General features: G+C 38.1%; 1 protein-coding gene across 2 annotated transcripts in view; it reads right to left on the bottom strand.

Moving 5' to 3' along the window:
- Positions 1 to 250: 250 nt before the first annotated feature.
- Positions 251 to 15,226, bottom strand: part of BRCA2 (BRCA2 DNA repair associated) — a 58,323-nt gene continuing 43,347 nt past the window's right edge. For both annotated transcript variants that reach the window (XM_025996767.2, XM_072719957.1), the window contains 7 exons: positions 14,744 to 14,865; positions 13,979 to 14,177; positions 13,579 to 13,742; positions 13,353 to 13,491; positions 4,677 to 4,921; positions 2,600 to 2,746; positions 251 to 1,505 (listed from right to left, as the gene is read on the bottom strand). In XM_025996767.2, the coding sequence (XP_025852552.2) occupies positions 867 to 1,505; positions 2,600 to 2,746; positions 4,677 to 4,921; positions 13,353 to 13,491; positions 13,579 to 13,742; positions 13,979 to 14,177; positions 14,744 to 14,865 (1,655 nt within the window). In that variant the 3' untranslated portion in view covers positions 251 to 866. The remainder of the gene's footprint in view (positions 1,506 to 2,599; positions 2,747 to 4,676; positions 4,922 to 13,352; positions 13,492 to 13,578; positions 13,743 to 13,978; positions 14,178 to 14,743; positions 14,866 to 15,226) is intronic.

The raw sequence follows: 15,226 nt of genomic DNA, 5'->3' as shown, positions 1-15,226 counted from the left end.
AATTCCTAGTTAGAACTGCATTCTCTTTTTCTCTTAAACATAAGAAGGTAACAAATGAGGATGGATGTCCTCTTATATTGAACTATCAGTGTCTGCCATGGTGGTCAGAGAAAACCAGGTTTAAAGGAAGTACCTGCTGAGTCCTCTAATAAGGCTAAAAAATAAAGCAGGTAGCATCACTTCAAGTTGAAAGATTTTTTCTTAAGCTGCAGATGATCATTTTGTTAAAAAAAACAACTATGAAATCTGATTTAAAAGCATTCGAATTTTTAATTGAAATAATTCAGCAATCACACTAGAATCATAAAAAGGAATCACATTGAAGATTCTGTTTTTCTTGCACTTATGCTGACGTAAGGTTAAAGAACTGGTCCAGAGAGAGCACTGCTGTTTGTTCCTTACTCCTCCTGACTTTTGATCAGGATACAACTATAAGAGAACCAACACGTTCATTAAGGAAAAATGGTTCATAGTAGGTTACCTCCGAAAAACAAAACAAAACCAAGCCACCTAAAAAGAACTACAGGAGTCAAAATAACAGTATTTTGAAACCTACTTTCATTTAATTAAGAACACAATTTAAAGAAAAAGTGTATTTACTTTGTAAAATATACTTGATCAAATCCAATCAAAAGAGTTTAAAGGAGATTTTTTTCTTGATTAGCTAATAAATACACAATTTTCAGACACATAACTGAAATAAAGTACACCGACCAGTACAGAGATAGGCCAGGTTTCCTAAGATAGACAAGCACACAGGAGATTTGGGATGTGGCCTTTCTTGTCTCATTATGCACATCTTGACATACAGGTTGAGGCTGTGTTTTCTACACATTGGAAAGGCTGAGTCAGTCACCAATTCACTGTCATTTTTGTGTTTGTTGCCTCTGCAGTCTCAGAGATGTCCTTTTCAGATCACTTGTGTTCTGTACACGGGGCTCCCGCTTCCTGGTGCAGGCCTGGGGGCTCTCGGGTCCTCTGACCCCAGATGCAGTAGAATGCCTTTTCAGTCCAAGATAATCTTTTGAGCTCGTGGGAGCAGTCCTGGTAGAGTCACTGACAGACACAAGTTGATGTTCTCCTGGTGAACCCAACAAAAGGGCTTGGGTGTTTATCATTGCGAGTTCTTCGTCTGCTATTGAATCACTTTCCAAAAGGGAAAGGTCATTAAATTTAAGTGGAGTCATCTGTGGAGAATTCAACTCTTTCTTCTTTATCAGTGTTTCATATTTGGTGCCACAACTCCGTGGTGGCTGAAATGCCTTCTGTGCAGCTGGAGAAACAAATGTACAAATGGGACTGACAGATGGAGGTAAAGGCACTCTATTCAAAAAGTCCAAGGCTCTTCTCTTTTTACAGGTTTTTGGGTCATCCATCTCTTTCTCCCCTTTACAATAAGACTTTGAAGTCATTTGGGTTGATCCAGGTGTGGGGACAGACTTCTCTTTTGGCTTACAAAGTGATAAAGGACTCTGGTAATTCATCTCATTATTGGGAGAAGACATCTAATAAAAAGACAAAAAGCAGCCAAGATAACTATGCACTAATGTAGAAAACATCAGCAATTTAGCTTTTTGTTAGAATTTTTTTTTTAAAGATTCATTTCTTTATTTTAGAGAGAGAGGAGAATGGGGGTGGGGAGGGAAGGGGAGAGGGTGAGAGAATCTCAAGCAAAGTGTAGAGCCTGACATGGGGCTCAATCTCAGGACCCTGAGATCATGACCTGAGTTAAAACCAAGCGTCAGATGCTTAACTGAGCCATCCAGGCACCCCTCATTTGAAATATTTAAAGCACACAAATACCACATACAATCTCACTCCCCTCATGACTCATAGGTCAGATTATTGCAAGAGACATTTATATGATTGTGCTTATTTTGTAAAGAAATAGTTTTGCATAAAAGGATACAGAAATGACAGGAAAAGAAAGAATGAAGACTAACTGTACTAGAAGATAGAAAAGGAGGTAGGGGGATATAACTTATGCATTAATCTTTTCTATTAACAGTTTAAAAAAGAAAAGCATTTTTAAACCACTCTAAGAGCATAGACTACCTAGGTTCTAGTAGGTATACTTTTCCGGTTTTGTGACTTTAAGCGTTGTTCAACCTGTCTAGGCCATAGTTTCCTCCTCTGTAAAATGGAGATAATTTTCATCCCCTGGATCATTGTGAAAATTAAGTGAGTTCTTACAGATACACTTAGCAGCTGTTAGCTAATTAGAATTAGTCATCAGCCAGTATTACAGACCTTATGGCTTGATCTGCATATATTGTGACTTAAAGAGTTAAATCAAACTGAGCTTCGAAACAACCTTGGTTGTATAGGATGCAAAGTATTTCCCATCACATGTACTTGCAATGCTAAAAATGAAAGCACCGGTTTGTAAAATTTGCCCCCAAAGAATGTTACGTTCTGGCTTTGATAAACAAGATACAATTTCCAGATAGCTAATACTTACAGGAGCCACATAACAATTAACCACACTTTCTAGTCAAGTTTAATTACATTTTATCATGTTTACTAGGTATACAGCAGACTATATTACTGCCTTCTTATGTAATATTTATAAAAATCCCTTAAATTTACATTAACTTACCGGAAATTTATTTCCTATGCCAAGGACTATTTGAGCTGTGTGTGGCTCTGAAGCATAGTCTTTAGCCGGGGTGGACAACTTGGGATCATTTGCATTAAGTATATGCACAAGTTTGTTTTCTGCATCGTTGTAAAACATACCAATATTCTATGAAAATAAATGGAAAAAGCTGTTTTGTAAAAGGAAAACACACATATTCATGTTTTCAGAAAATAATATTTTAAAAAAGAAATAAAAGGTTCAGACCAGAAAAAAAGAGAATGGCACACCCCAAGCTTGATACCAACTGTCAAAAAAAAAAAAAAAAATGGCCAGTATAAAAATGCAAAGCCAACACAGTTGTTGGAGGGAGAGGAGTGTGTGTATGTCAGGGAAGGAAAGAGATGGGAGAGATCTTTCCAATCATCTACTTTAGTAAGCAAGGTTTCACATGACAATGGTTTCGGAGCTGCAAGATAGGCTCAAGTTCTAGCTCCATTTCCTACCTGACAGCTGTAAATCATTTAACATCTATGGAAGCCTTCAGTTAGTAGTCAAATGAGAGATCGCCTCATGTCTGTTCCAAGAATTCACTGAAACAATGTGTAGGTTAAACCATATAAAACTGTTGTTTCAGAAATTACAGTTGGTCGAATACCAGCAATTTTAGAGGATTTAACCTAATTCATGAGAGTGTTTTGTAAAACTTAAAAAATGCTATGTAAATGAGTCAGTTGTCTCAGAACTGCTCTTGAACAGTCTCAGAGAAAACCTGGATGTACTCTGCATGGGAGCCAAATAATGAATATAACCCCAACTTTACTCCCAATGTAGAAACCAGATAAATCAGTCTTATTCTTCACTATGTATATTGAGTCTTTAGGTAAAATATTACACAAACTGCCTTCAAGTAGCTGGCTATTCTAATGCTTTTAAAATATAATTTTATTTTTATATATCTTGAATAATGCATATTTCCAATATTAAACAAAGAGGCTTACCTTGAAGATTCGTTTCTAGTTAGTAATTTATAAAATCCAAAGTTTTATTGGAAGGCAGCATTGTATAGTAGTTAATAATTTGGGCTATATATTCAGATGGCTTAAGTATGAATCCTGCTTTTAATAGCTTGGCTGTATGACTTAATCTCTCTATTGGTCATTGATAAAAATGGGAAAAAAGCTTCTACCTCATAGGGTTAGTGGAAGAATTAAATGCGACAGGCTTTGAAGAAAGCCTGACATGCAGTAAGCACTCTAAACTGTAGCTAATATCATTACTTGCTGTATATATAGACTTAAGCATAAAAAACATACATTATCCAGAGAAATAGTTTCAGTGTTCTGACAGTATTTCAAATCAAAGTTATAAACTATAAAATACTAGATATGAAGTTTATTTATTTTTTAAAGATTTTATTTATTTATTCATGAGAGACAGAGAGAGAGAAAGAGAGAGGCAGAGACACAGGCAGAGGGAGAAGCAGGCTCTATGCAGGGAGCCCGATGTGGGACCCGATCCTCAGTCTCCAGGATCACACCCTGGGGCTGAAGGCGGCACTCAACTGCTGAGCCACCCAGGCTGCCCCAAATTTATGTTTTAAACTTATCTAGGGACGCCTAAGTGGTTCAGTGGTTGAGTGCCTGCCTTCAGCCCCAGGGCGTGATCCTGGAGACCTGGATGGAGTCACACGTTGGCTCCCTGCATGGAGCCTGCTTCTCCCTCTGCCTGTGTCTCTGCATCTCTCTCTCTCTCTCATGAATAAATAAACAAAATCTTTAAGGAAAAACAACAACCCATAAATTTGTAATCTCTGTGTTATTAACTAACTACATTACCAACTGCTATGAACCATGGGTGGCTCATATTATTCTTGTTCACATGGTCTGTAGTCCTGAATATCCTCCTCACAATTTCCCCTCACTCCAGCTGTTGTCCTCTCATCTCTTTAGGCTCATGAGCAATTTACACATGATGAAATCTCACCTTACGCTGTATCTCAACTACCCAATTTTCAAAGAAGCCACCACTTCCTTAATATTTGACCATCAAAATAGGAAAATGCCAAAATGCATGGTAATGCACAAATTAATTTTACCTCAACAGTATTTTTCATTTTGTGGAATGTCTCTTGAAAATGCTCCTCCTTTGGACTGGCAGAAAACCTGGAAAAATCTCCAGCAAATAAAGTAGGAATTCCTGATTTGGCTTCTGGTCGCCACTGGAGGTTGCTTGCAGCAATTAATGTGTAAGGTTTAATAATGTCTTCATTAAAATCGGCCCAGAACTTTATTGCCAATAAATTATGGCGTTCATCTGACAAATAGACCACAGGAGCAAGACCTAAGGAAACAAAACAAAATGAAACACCAAACGTCTATATATATATATATATTTTATTTTCATAGTTTATGTAAAAATATCTTTGACCAAAATGTAGAAAAAGTGATACTATTATATATGATACAGTTGCATCTAATGAATCTAAATGAAGAGTGTGGGTTTTATTCAATTGCACAATTTGCTAGTGTACCTTCTGGGTAGTGTGATGCTTAATAAATAGGAGTGAGGGGCAGAGGATTTGGATAAGCTAGAAGCAGGGTAATTTTGTCAGAATTGTAAACTTGAGTTGGCCCCCACACTGTTGGGGAATGTAGAATGTTTCAGCTCTGAGATGTTAATCAAGAAAGCAGAAATTACAACAAAGCCAAAATGTGCAGCCCTTCCTACGAAATACTCCATATCCAGTTTAATCAGGAGTTTCTTGGTCTTTTATTAACTTGGTCCTGAAGAAGGAATTAAAGTCCTACAAAAGTAAATCTTCAGTTTGCCATTCCCTGAAGAATAAAGGAGATGAAACTAGGCCAATTACTTTATCTCTACTTTGCTGTCAGAGAGGCCCCTTCTGCCCAATATTTGTTAACAACTCCTCAGTTATTGATGGGTAGTGGTCTTCCTGATAGGGCCTCTCTAAATAAGACTGAATACTACCACACTTATTCCTGCTGAGTAGATAGTCTCAGATCAGAGCAGATAAGCATGGGTCATTATTGGAATATGCTATCTGCTCCCCAGAGACCTATGTTGGATAAATTTTAAAAAATGCAAGGAACTTCTAATATGCTCATTTATTGTGGTATGCTACTGGTAAAAACAGATAAAAATAACTAAATTTAGAGACAGTTCAGGATTTCCAAAATAATCTGTTGCTTATTGTGCTAGAATTTTAGTGCCGATATGATGACAATATATTCTATTACTGAGGCCATGGGGAAGCAGGTATGCTCATATATTGCTGTGAGAATACAAATTTGTATAATCCTTGGGGGAAAAAATTGGTTGAACCTAGCAAAGTGAGACATATTTACCTTTCTACCCAGCAACTTCACTTCTAATACTCTATTCTGAAGATGTACTTCCAATAATGGATACATATGAAAGAGACTCATGAAAACATTGTATACAAGGTTATTCGCTGAAGCACTGTTTGTAGGTAATTATAAATAGTTTAAAGCAGATTATAGGACAGTAGTAGGATGAACCATGGCACATTCATACAATGCTGTACTATGCAGCTGTACAAAAGAACGAGGAAGAGCTCTGAAAACACAACAGTCCAAAATCTTTGGGATGAAGCAAAAGCTATTTTAACAGGGAAGTTGTTTTTTTTTTTTTTTTTAACAGGGAAGTTTATAGCAATACAGGCCTACTTCAAGAAACAAGAAAAATCCCTAATAAATAATCTAATTTTACACATAAGGAAATAGAAAAAGAATAAACAAAACCCAAAGCCAGTAGAAGGAAAGAAATTATAAAGATTAGAACAGAAGTAAATGAGAATAAAAACAAAACAACACAATGAAACCAGAAGCTAGATCTTTGAAAAGATAAACAAAATTGATAAACCAGAGTAAAGCCAGACTCATCAAGAAAAAAAGAGAAAGGACTCAAAATCACAAATGAAGGAGGACAATAACTGACACCACAAAAATACAAAGGATTATGAGAAGATTATGAAAAATTATATGCCAACAAACTGGACAACCTAGAAGAAATGCATGTAACCCTCCAAAACCGAATCAGGAAGAAACAGAAAATTTGAACAGACCAATTACCAGCAATGAAGTGGAATCAGTAATTAAAAAATTCATGATAAACAAAAGTCCAGGACTAGATGGCTTCACAGGTGAGTTCTACCAAACATTTACATAGGAGTGGATAACTCTTCTCAAATGATCCAAAAACATAGAAGAGAAAGAACTTCCAAATTCATTTGTTGAGTACATCATTACCCTGATGAACACAGATGCAAAAATACTCAACAAAATATTGTGAAACTGCATCTAACAATACATTAAAAAAAAAATCATTCACCACAATCAAGTGGGATTTATTCTCGGGATGCAGAATTGGTTCAATATTCACAGATCAATCACCATGATACATCACATCCATAAGAAAAGGGATAAAGGATAAACCATATGATCATTTCAATAGATGCAGAAAAAGGATCTGAAAAAGTACAATATCCATTCATGATAAAAATCCTCAGCGAAGTAGGGTAAGAGGGAATATACCTCAACATAATACAGGCCATATATGAAAAATACATATCTAACATCATATTCAATAGTTAAAAACTGAGAGCTTTGCTCCTAAGGTCAGGAAGAAGTCAAGGATGCCCACTCTCACCACTTTTATTCAATACTAGAAGTCCTAGCTCACCATTTTTATTCAAGCTACAGCAGACGGAGGGAAAAAAAAGAAGAAGAAGAAAAAAAAAGGTGAAGAAGAAGTAAAACCTGCACTATTTGCAGATGATACGATATCATAAGGAAAACTTAGACTCCACCAAAAAATTATGTGAACTGATAAATGAATTCAGTTAAGTTGCAGGATACAAAATTAATACACAGAAATCTGTTGTGTTTCTATGCACTAATGACCAACTGGCAGAAAGAAAAATTAAGAAAATCTCATTTAAGATTGCACCAAAAAGAACAGAATAAGAATTAAAAAGAAATGAGGGGCGCCTGGGTGGCTTAATAGTTGAGTGTCTCCCTTTGGCTCAGGGCATGATCCCAGAGTCTAGGAACTGAATCCCACATTGGGCTCTCTGCGAGGAGCCTGCTTCTCCCTCCGCCTATGTCTCTCTGACTCTCTCTGTGTCTCTTGTGAATAAATAAAATCTTAAATAATAAAAAGAAGTGAGAAAGCTCCCTATAACCTGATTCTGTTAAGTAAAAAAAGAAAAGCACACCAAAAAAAAAAAAAAAAGATTAAAGTTTGTTACCCTTCAAATAAGAAAGACATGGCTATAAGATAACATATACATGATGTATCTTTCCACTTGTAGAGAACAAACACAGGAAGGATAAACCAGAAATTAGAGAGACAGGGTGTGGGTAGAAAGAATCGGAGGAATAGTACTGGGGTAGAAGGGATGACAGAGTGACACTACTCTGATATGTCCTTCTGCAGCTGACTCTTAGAATCACAATATTTCACATACCCTTCATGTAGCCCACAAACAAACAAGCCCAACCAGATAGTAGAAAATCCAAAATAGAATACAAACATACTTCCTCGCTTTATCTATCTGAATGGGCCAAAAGCAGTGGCACCTCTGTAGTAATCAGTACATAGTCTAGCAAGCAGATCTTGGCTATAAGCACCATTTTCTCCAAAAACAAACAAACAAACAACCCAGGGTTCTTCGGAGAAGTAGCTGACTTGACTGGGGCAAGGAATGTACAGCATGAACCTGGAACATCTTGTGATGCCAAAAAGTATACAGGTGTGCAAAAAATTATAGGAGTCAACCTGAAAAAATTCCTGATGGCCAAAATTGAAACAATCTGAGCAACCAAATAATGCAAGTATTGAATTTTAACCCACAGAATAAAATACGTATTCATTAGTCCATACTGATATAAATCAATAAGGAAGCAAATCTGGGGAAAAGAGGCAGCTCTTTCTTACAGTAGAATTCCAATGACTTTCAATACATGTGGAAAGAAAAAAGGAAATCATTAGGCAAATACTACAATAAAAACTGTTGCAAACAAAATCAGCTGATGGATGCTAAAATTAATTGGTGAAAGTCTACAGTGAAATAGGACTTGCACAGTCTGAAAGAATCTGCTCCAAGGTTAAGATTGCAGATACCACCTTACCCAAATAACTGAGGTTGCCACTCCCAGTAATAAGCAAGATCACATCAATAGCCCCTTGGTAGGACAGGCATAATACTGTTTCTGTGGTAATTTTGCCAAAAATGTGTAACTTTATTCCAATCATGAGAAAACATCAGACAAATCCAAAATGTGGGAAATGCTGCAAAATAATTGATCAGTCGATTCAAGAGTCAAGATCATGAATAACAATTCCTCAGTCTTTTCTTGGTTAAGACTAGAGGAGAGTAAGGAGAAATGATGATGGAATGAAAGTGGGATCCTGGAATAGAAAAAGGAAAATAGCATGACAAACTTCCAATTCAAGTACATCTTTAGTGTAGGTAATAATATAATGCCAGTATGAACTTCCTGATTCTGATTATGGTACCATGGCCATGCAGGATGCTGACATTAGGAGAAGCGGGTGAGGGATATTTGGAAAGTCTATTACTTTTACAACTTTTCCAAAGGTCTGAGATTATTCAAAATAAAAAGTGAAAAAATTTCAATGCCCAAAATGGGAAGGGACCACTGGATAAGCCAGGACAGGACTGAGGCACTAACTATTCAGTCCTACTATTTAGAATTCCTGGTCTCTATTACTGTAAGAATTAATGTTTCTCTTATAAATGATAGGAATGGATTCCATTCTCAGATAATTATTTGTTTATCCTGTTGCAAATGATGGCTGTTCAGTTTTTTTCAATTTTGTAAGTAGATTTATTTAATGGATCTTAATCTTTAATTAAATATTCTTTTAGAGAACTATGTTTCCCAAGCATGTTCAATTTTCTGATTTTGGAATTTACCTCTAAATATATTCAAAACTTGATTACAGCCCTTCTGTCAAATGCCCTTCTTTATGTTTTTAGGGGCACCCGAGTGGCAGTCAGGTAAGTGTCCGACTCTCGATTTCAGCTCAGGTTATGATCTCAGTGTTGTGAGATTAGGCCCAAAGTTGGGCTCCACGCTGAGCATGGACCCTGCTTAAGATTCTCATTCCCTCTATCTCTGTGCCCCCCACTACTTGCTCTAAAAAAAAAAACCAAACAAACCCAAAAACCTATGTTTCCCCTCTACCTACCAAAGTAATACATGTTTACTGAAAGACACTTAGAAAATGCGAAATATAAAAATAAGCTTCCAGTATAGTTTCCTCACTTCATTTTTTCCTAAGTAGAGGTTTCATACCTAGATCAAATTGTATACAATCCCCCTGCCCCGAAACTACTTATTTCTCTAATTACCATGCATCTTGTACAAATGGTAACAACTTGACAAGGTTTTTAAAGTAACACTTTTAGAATGTTGGCACTAAAAAAAATCATGAAAATAAAAGAAGAGAATTATTTTGCAGCTTTATAGCCTGGGACTGCTTTTAACTTATAAGAATACACTGTACCTTTTAAATTCTTTTTAGAAACTTTCACTGAAAGGATAAAGCACATAGCTTATTAACCTACATTCACAAATTTCCCCTCCAGTGCTGTTATGGTGTGGGTGCAGGTGCTTCCATCTTCAGGACCCAGGGGGTGGTCCTCCAGTCGGTACTTTCAGGGCACACTGGTTATTGACAGCTCCCACCTGAGTTCCTTCCTGGCTCACCCTCAGTGAGGGGCCTGCGTCTGGAGGAAGCAAGCATCTAATGACGGGCCGGCCCCTAACTTCAAGCTGGCATGGCTCTGAAGGGCAGTGGCATCAGCAAAGTCCCCACAGGACCTTTGCTGCATCTGCACGGTACCTTGCCCTCTGCACGGCCTGGCAAGGCACTGCTCCCTCACAGGTCCTGATTCTGATGGCACCTTCGAATAAACTGGAGTCTGTTTCCCATGCAAACTGACCTAAGAAGTGGTCTCATTTAATGAATTCGCTTTATACCAGTTTTTGTAATTTAGTAACAAAACAGACTGAACACTAGAAGTCCCTACTTTAAGCCCAATTCTCAAATGGGTTTGGTTTGGTTTTGTCAGCAGGAAGTATAAGAAAGAACACATAAGCATTAGAGCCTAATAGTATGGGTTCTGATCCTTTACATAACTGTGACCTTGGGCAGGTTATTTAACTTCTCTGAGCTCCAGTCTCCCCATCTGTAAAGTGGGATGATAACAGCAAATGAACAGTGTTACTATGAGGACTTTATGAAATTGTATAGACCTGAAGTTTTCAATAATTACCTGCTCACCTGCTCCTTTCTACCCCACCCCATTTTGTTAGAAGTAGGGATGTAAAGAAATTAAAACACAGTCCCTGTCCTTGAAGAGATCATAGTATCATTGGTGGGGAGGAGGTTCAGGACTGTGGGGACAGGACCATGGGTCATGTGATGGGTGCCAAAATGGATCAACCCATGACAAGCTGCAGCAGCCAGGCAGAGAAGCTCTAACCCTGGCAGAGGCACCTGGCTGGAGGGGGGCATCGAAGTTGACTAACACTTGAGAATCATTCTTGAATTCTTCACGATGGGAGGACAAAGGCCATTTTGGAAGCAAAGTGAACACATATTTAAAGGTAGGAAGTGCTAAATGTTATATATAAGCCATCAGGAACATGACGCTGCACAGCTTAGCTGAGGTGTGTGGGGAGGTGGTTTAAGGCAGGCAGCTGAAGAGTTTTTCAGGCATATGAAGGAGTGTGGGTTTCATTTTCTAAGGGACAGGAGCCACTGAAGATTCTAGGCCAGGAAACATCATGATTGGATTTGGGTGTAAGATAACTAGTACTTTATTTAGGCTTAAGGTGGCACTTTGAAGCTTTCTTTTTTTTTTTTTTTATTAATTTTTTTTTATTTATTTATGATAGTCACAGAGAGAGAGAGAGAGGCAGAGACACAGGCGGAGGAAGAAGCAGGCTCCATGCACCGGGAGCCCGATGTGGGATTCGATCCCGGGTCTCCAGGATCGCGCCCTGGGCCAAAGGCAGGCGCCAAACCGCTGCGCCACCCAGGGATCCCACTTTGAAGCTTTCTATAACAGAATTTTCTTCCTCTAACATTTAATATCAAACTAAATAAAAACAGAAATTTCCACCAAAAACAGAAATGAGGGATATCCTGATGTAAAATTTAAAAATTGGTGATGAAGAAAAGAAACAAGATTATGTATAAGGCCAGGCACAGAAAAGGTCAGCTTTTAGTCCCTTTCCCCAAACTGGTGAAATGATAGGAAACTTGAGAATTCTATTACCCTGAAATCTAAAGGAAAGCAAATGGTCCATATTTCCTTGCCTTCTTCCTCTTCTGATCAGAAATAATGAAAATGGCCGCAGGGGAAACAAGTGACCAGGACTGACCGACGGAAGTGAACATTCCAGGGTTAATGGGTTCAACTATGTCTTCCCAGAAGCTCAAGTTCTAAACCCTACTACCTGTGAATGTGGCCTTATTTTGAAACAAGGTTTTTGCAGATGTAATCAAGATGGAGTCATTTTGGTGGGTCTGACTTAATGTCCTTATAAAAAGGGTAAATTTGGCCACAGACACGTACATGGGGAGGATGCCACATGAAGATGAAGCAGAGATTAGGGTGACACATCTAAAGCCAAGGAACAGCAAAGAACGCCAGAAACCATCGGAAGCTAGGAGCAAGGCACTAAACAGATCCTCCCACACACCCTCAGAAAGAACGGACTCTGCCAACGCCTTGATTTTGGGCTTCTGCTCTCCAGAACCATGAGCCAATACATTTTGGTTGTGTAAGTTGCCCCAGTGCGTGGCGCTCTGTTATGGCAGCATTGCAAATTAATACACAGGGTGGCTCACTCAGCTAGGGAAAACAATGTAGAACAGGGACAGTATCTTCCAGGAACATACAGTATATAGTGGAAAGAAACTAATGTACTCAGCCACCATCTGGTAACCAAGGGGAAAACAACGATCTTGGATATGGTCAAGAACCACAGGGCCCTCCACACGTACCTCCCCTCCTCACCACTATCTGCCCCGAGGCTGTCAGAAGTGATCTCAGATCAGTCTCCACAAGCAGCCAGGCTCCTAGGACCGGAAGCATTCCCTGGGCTGTCTCCAGAAAGCTCTGTACACTGCCTCCTTTCACACCATCTCCTACCTTTCCCTATCTCCTGGAACACCTTCTCTGGTCAAATCTCCACTACCTTCAGCTGCTCCTGGAACTGCTGTCTTTCCTGGCTTCCTGTCACGGAAACCAGGCTCTCCTCTGATGCCACAGCTGCCCCCGCAGACCTCTTGTGCACCCAGCAACCAAACTGGGGTAGGGGTCTCCCCTGCTCCTGCTCCCAGCCCTCTAAAAACATTCATCCTTGTCATTGGACCTTTTTCATCAGTATACCCTCTTACCAGCATGCTATTACTTTTCTCATTGGAAAAAAAAACGTTCTCTTGATCCCAACTCTCCTTGTGAGCGCTCCCCTTCCCTTCTTTGCTTAAAGCATGATCTTAAAATGCCGGCATTCACTGTGTGTGTGCCCCTCCTTCTGTTCCACGTCCTCCCTGGTGCTGAAGCCAACAGTCCCTTCCTAACCCTCACCTCACTGGCTCAGCAATCAGACACCATCCGAGACATTTTAAAAGATATTTTTCGACAGTATCCATAAGAAGTGACAATTAAAAACACACTGTACATTACCTATTTTTTTCACAACAGAAACTACAAATCCTATTAGGTCCACCTCAGAACAGGGTGGTTGGAAGTCTGGATCCAACAGTTTGTTGAAGTAAAGGGGTTCCCTTGGCTGATAAACTTGGGATAGGATTTCATCTGATGCCTACAAGGAAAAAAGATCAGTGTATGTAGAATATATGATCTAACAAGCATTCATCAAAATTAAAAAACTAGAATGAAAAGTTTGTACTGGTAGTTGCTGGTACTGAGTTTTCTTTGTTGCTGTTAGCTGTATGTTGGCTTTTCCAGATTTACTTTTAGATTGTGATGTTGCAAGATGATAGATTCTGTATCTCTTTCCTTCTATTAACAGGGAATATAAATCTGGTGATGGACGCCAGATACTCAATGTAACTAGATAAAGAGGAGAAAGACATAATGGAAGAACTGATGAGCGTTAAAATTCTTATAAAATAAATACCTTAACAACAGAGATTCAAGGATTATACCATTATTTTGTGGGCAGTGGTAGTGCATTTTTGCCCCTCTGTACATGTTAACTTTAAAAAATTAAAAAAAAACTTTATCTAGCATTTGAAGTCATTTTTATTAATAAATAGTACTTTAACTTAAAAAATTTACATACTGACCTGAATCTTTTTCTTTTTTCCTGTAGCTTATGATACGTAACTTCCACACAGTTGTAACATCCCTTGGTAGAATTTGTTCTCCTTGCTCAGCAGATTCCATAGCCTTCTTGAATTCTAACTGGATCTGTGCTTGCTTCTTATCATTCAACATCTGTCTGTGATTATTCAAGGCTCTTAACTGCTCTTCACTAAAATAACCCTATGATCATTTAATATATTAAGGCAAATGACATTAGAATAAAAAAGCAAACAAAACAAAAAAACCTCATCCACTGTAAATGAATCCCTTTAAAAAGAGATAAAATACAACAGAATTCGAGTTCACTTTAACAATGTGACAATATAAAAATTGAGATTAATGTACTCAGCTCATCACATAACAAATATTTTCAGGTGCCTTAAGCTGTTCACTTATCTTAGGTGACAAATTTCCTTAGGGTCAAGACAACTCCGTACTTATAAATGTACTCTAATAATCATAACCACCATCAATACTATAAATGGCTGACATTTGAATGCTCCCTGTATCTGAGGAGTGGAATTTGCATGTGTACGTGTATTTTTGTATGTGATAAATATATGAATTCACCTAGTTCTTACAATAACCCAATGAGGTAGGCACTAGTATTGTTTGCATGTTATAGAAGATGAAACTGAGGTACAGACAGAATAAATAATTTGCCAGGGAGGCCAGAAGACCGACTACAGCTTCCCACCATAAAGGATGATGGTTAAGACTCACTGTATGTTCTCTTACTCTCTCACCTCCAGGTCACTTGGGTCTGGTGCATTTGTCACTGCTTCATAAAGCTCTGCACCATCTTGCAGAGCACAGATCTGCTGTCTTGTTAATGCACGTGATGGTATACACTGCTTTGTTATATTTTCTAGGAAAAATGCATCACTAATTAGCTAAAACACAAATTTAAAAACACTGAAAATTAGAGAAACAAGCAAAATGTACCCAAAGAAGCTCATGAAAACAGCATGAGCTGGTGAATCAAATATCGAGAGTCCAATTTTCCTGCAGATTTATATAGAATAGGAAGTTGAAAATCATGAAGAAATGCAGAACATAACATTTTCAGCAAAAAAGGATAAAAACCCATACATTTAATGTCCTTTATGCAAAAAATACTATGATTTTTTTATTATTAAAATTGCTGCCATAGGGAAAACAAGATCTAGCACTAGGTGTAATAACATGAAAACTAACTACAACAACAAAAAATGCAAAAGTTTTATATA

The sequence above is a fragment of the Vulpes vulpes genome, chromosome 9 (assembly GCF_048418805.1).
Source record: "Vulpes vulpes isolate BD-2025 chromosome 9, VulVul3, whole genome shotgun sequence".
In the NCBI taxonomy this organism is placed as follows: domain Eukaryota; kingdom Metazoa; phylum Chordata; class Mammalia; order Carnivora; family Canidae; genus Vulpes; species Vulpes vulpes.
This window is presented reverse-complemented; position numbering and strand designations above follow the sequence as displayed.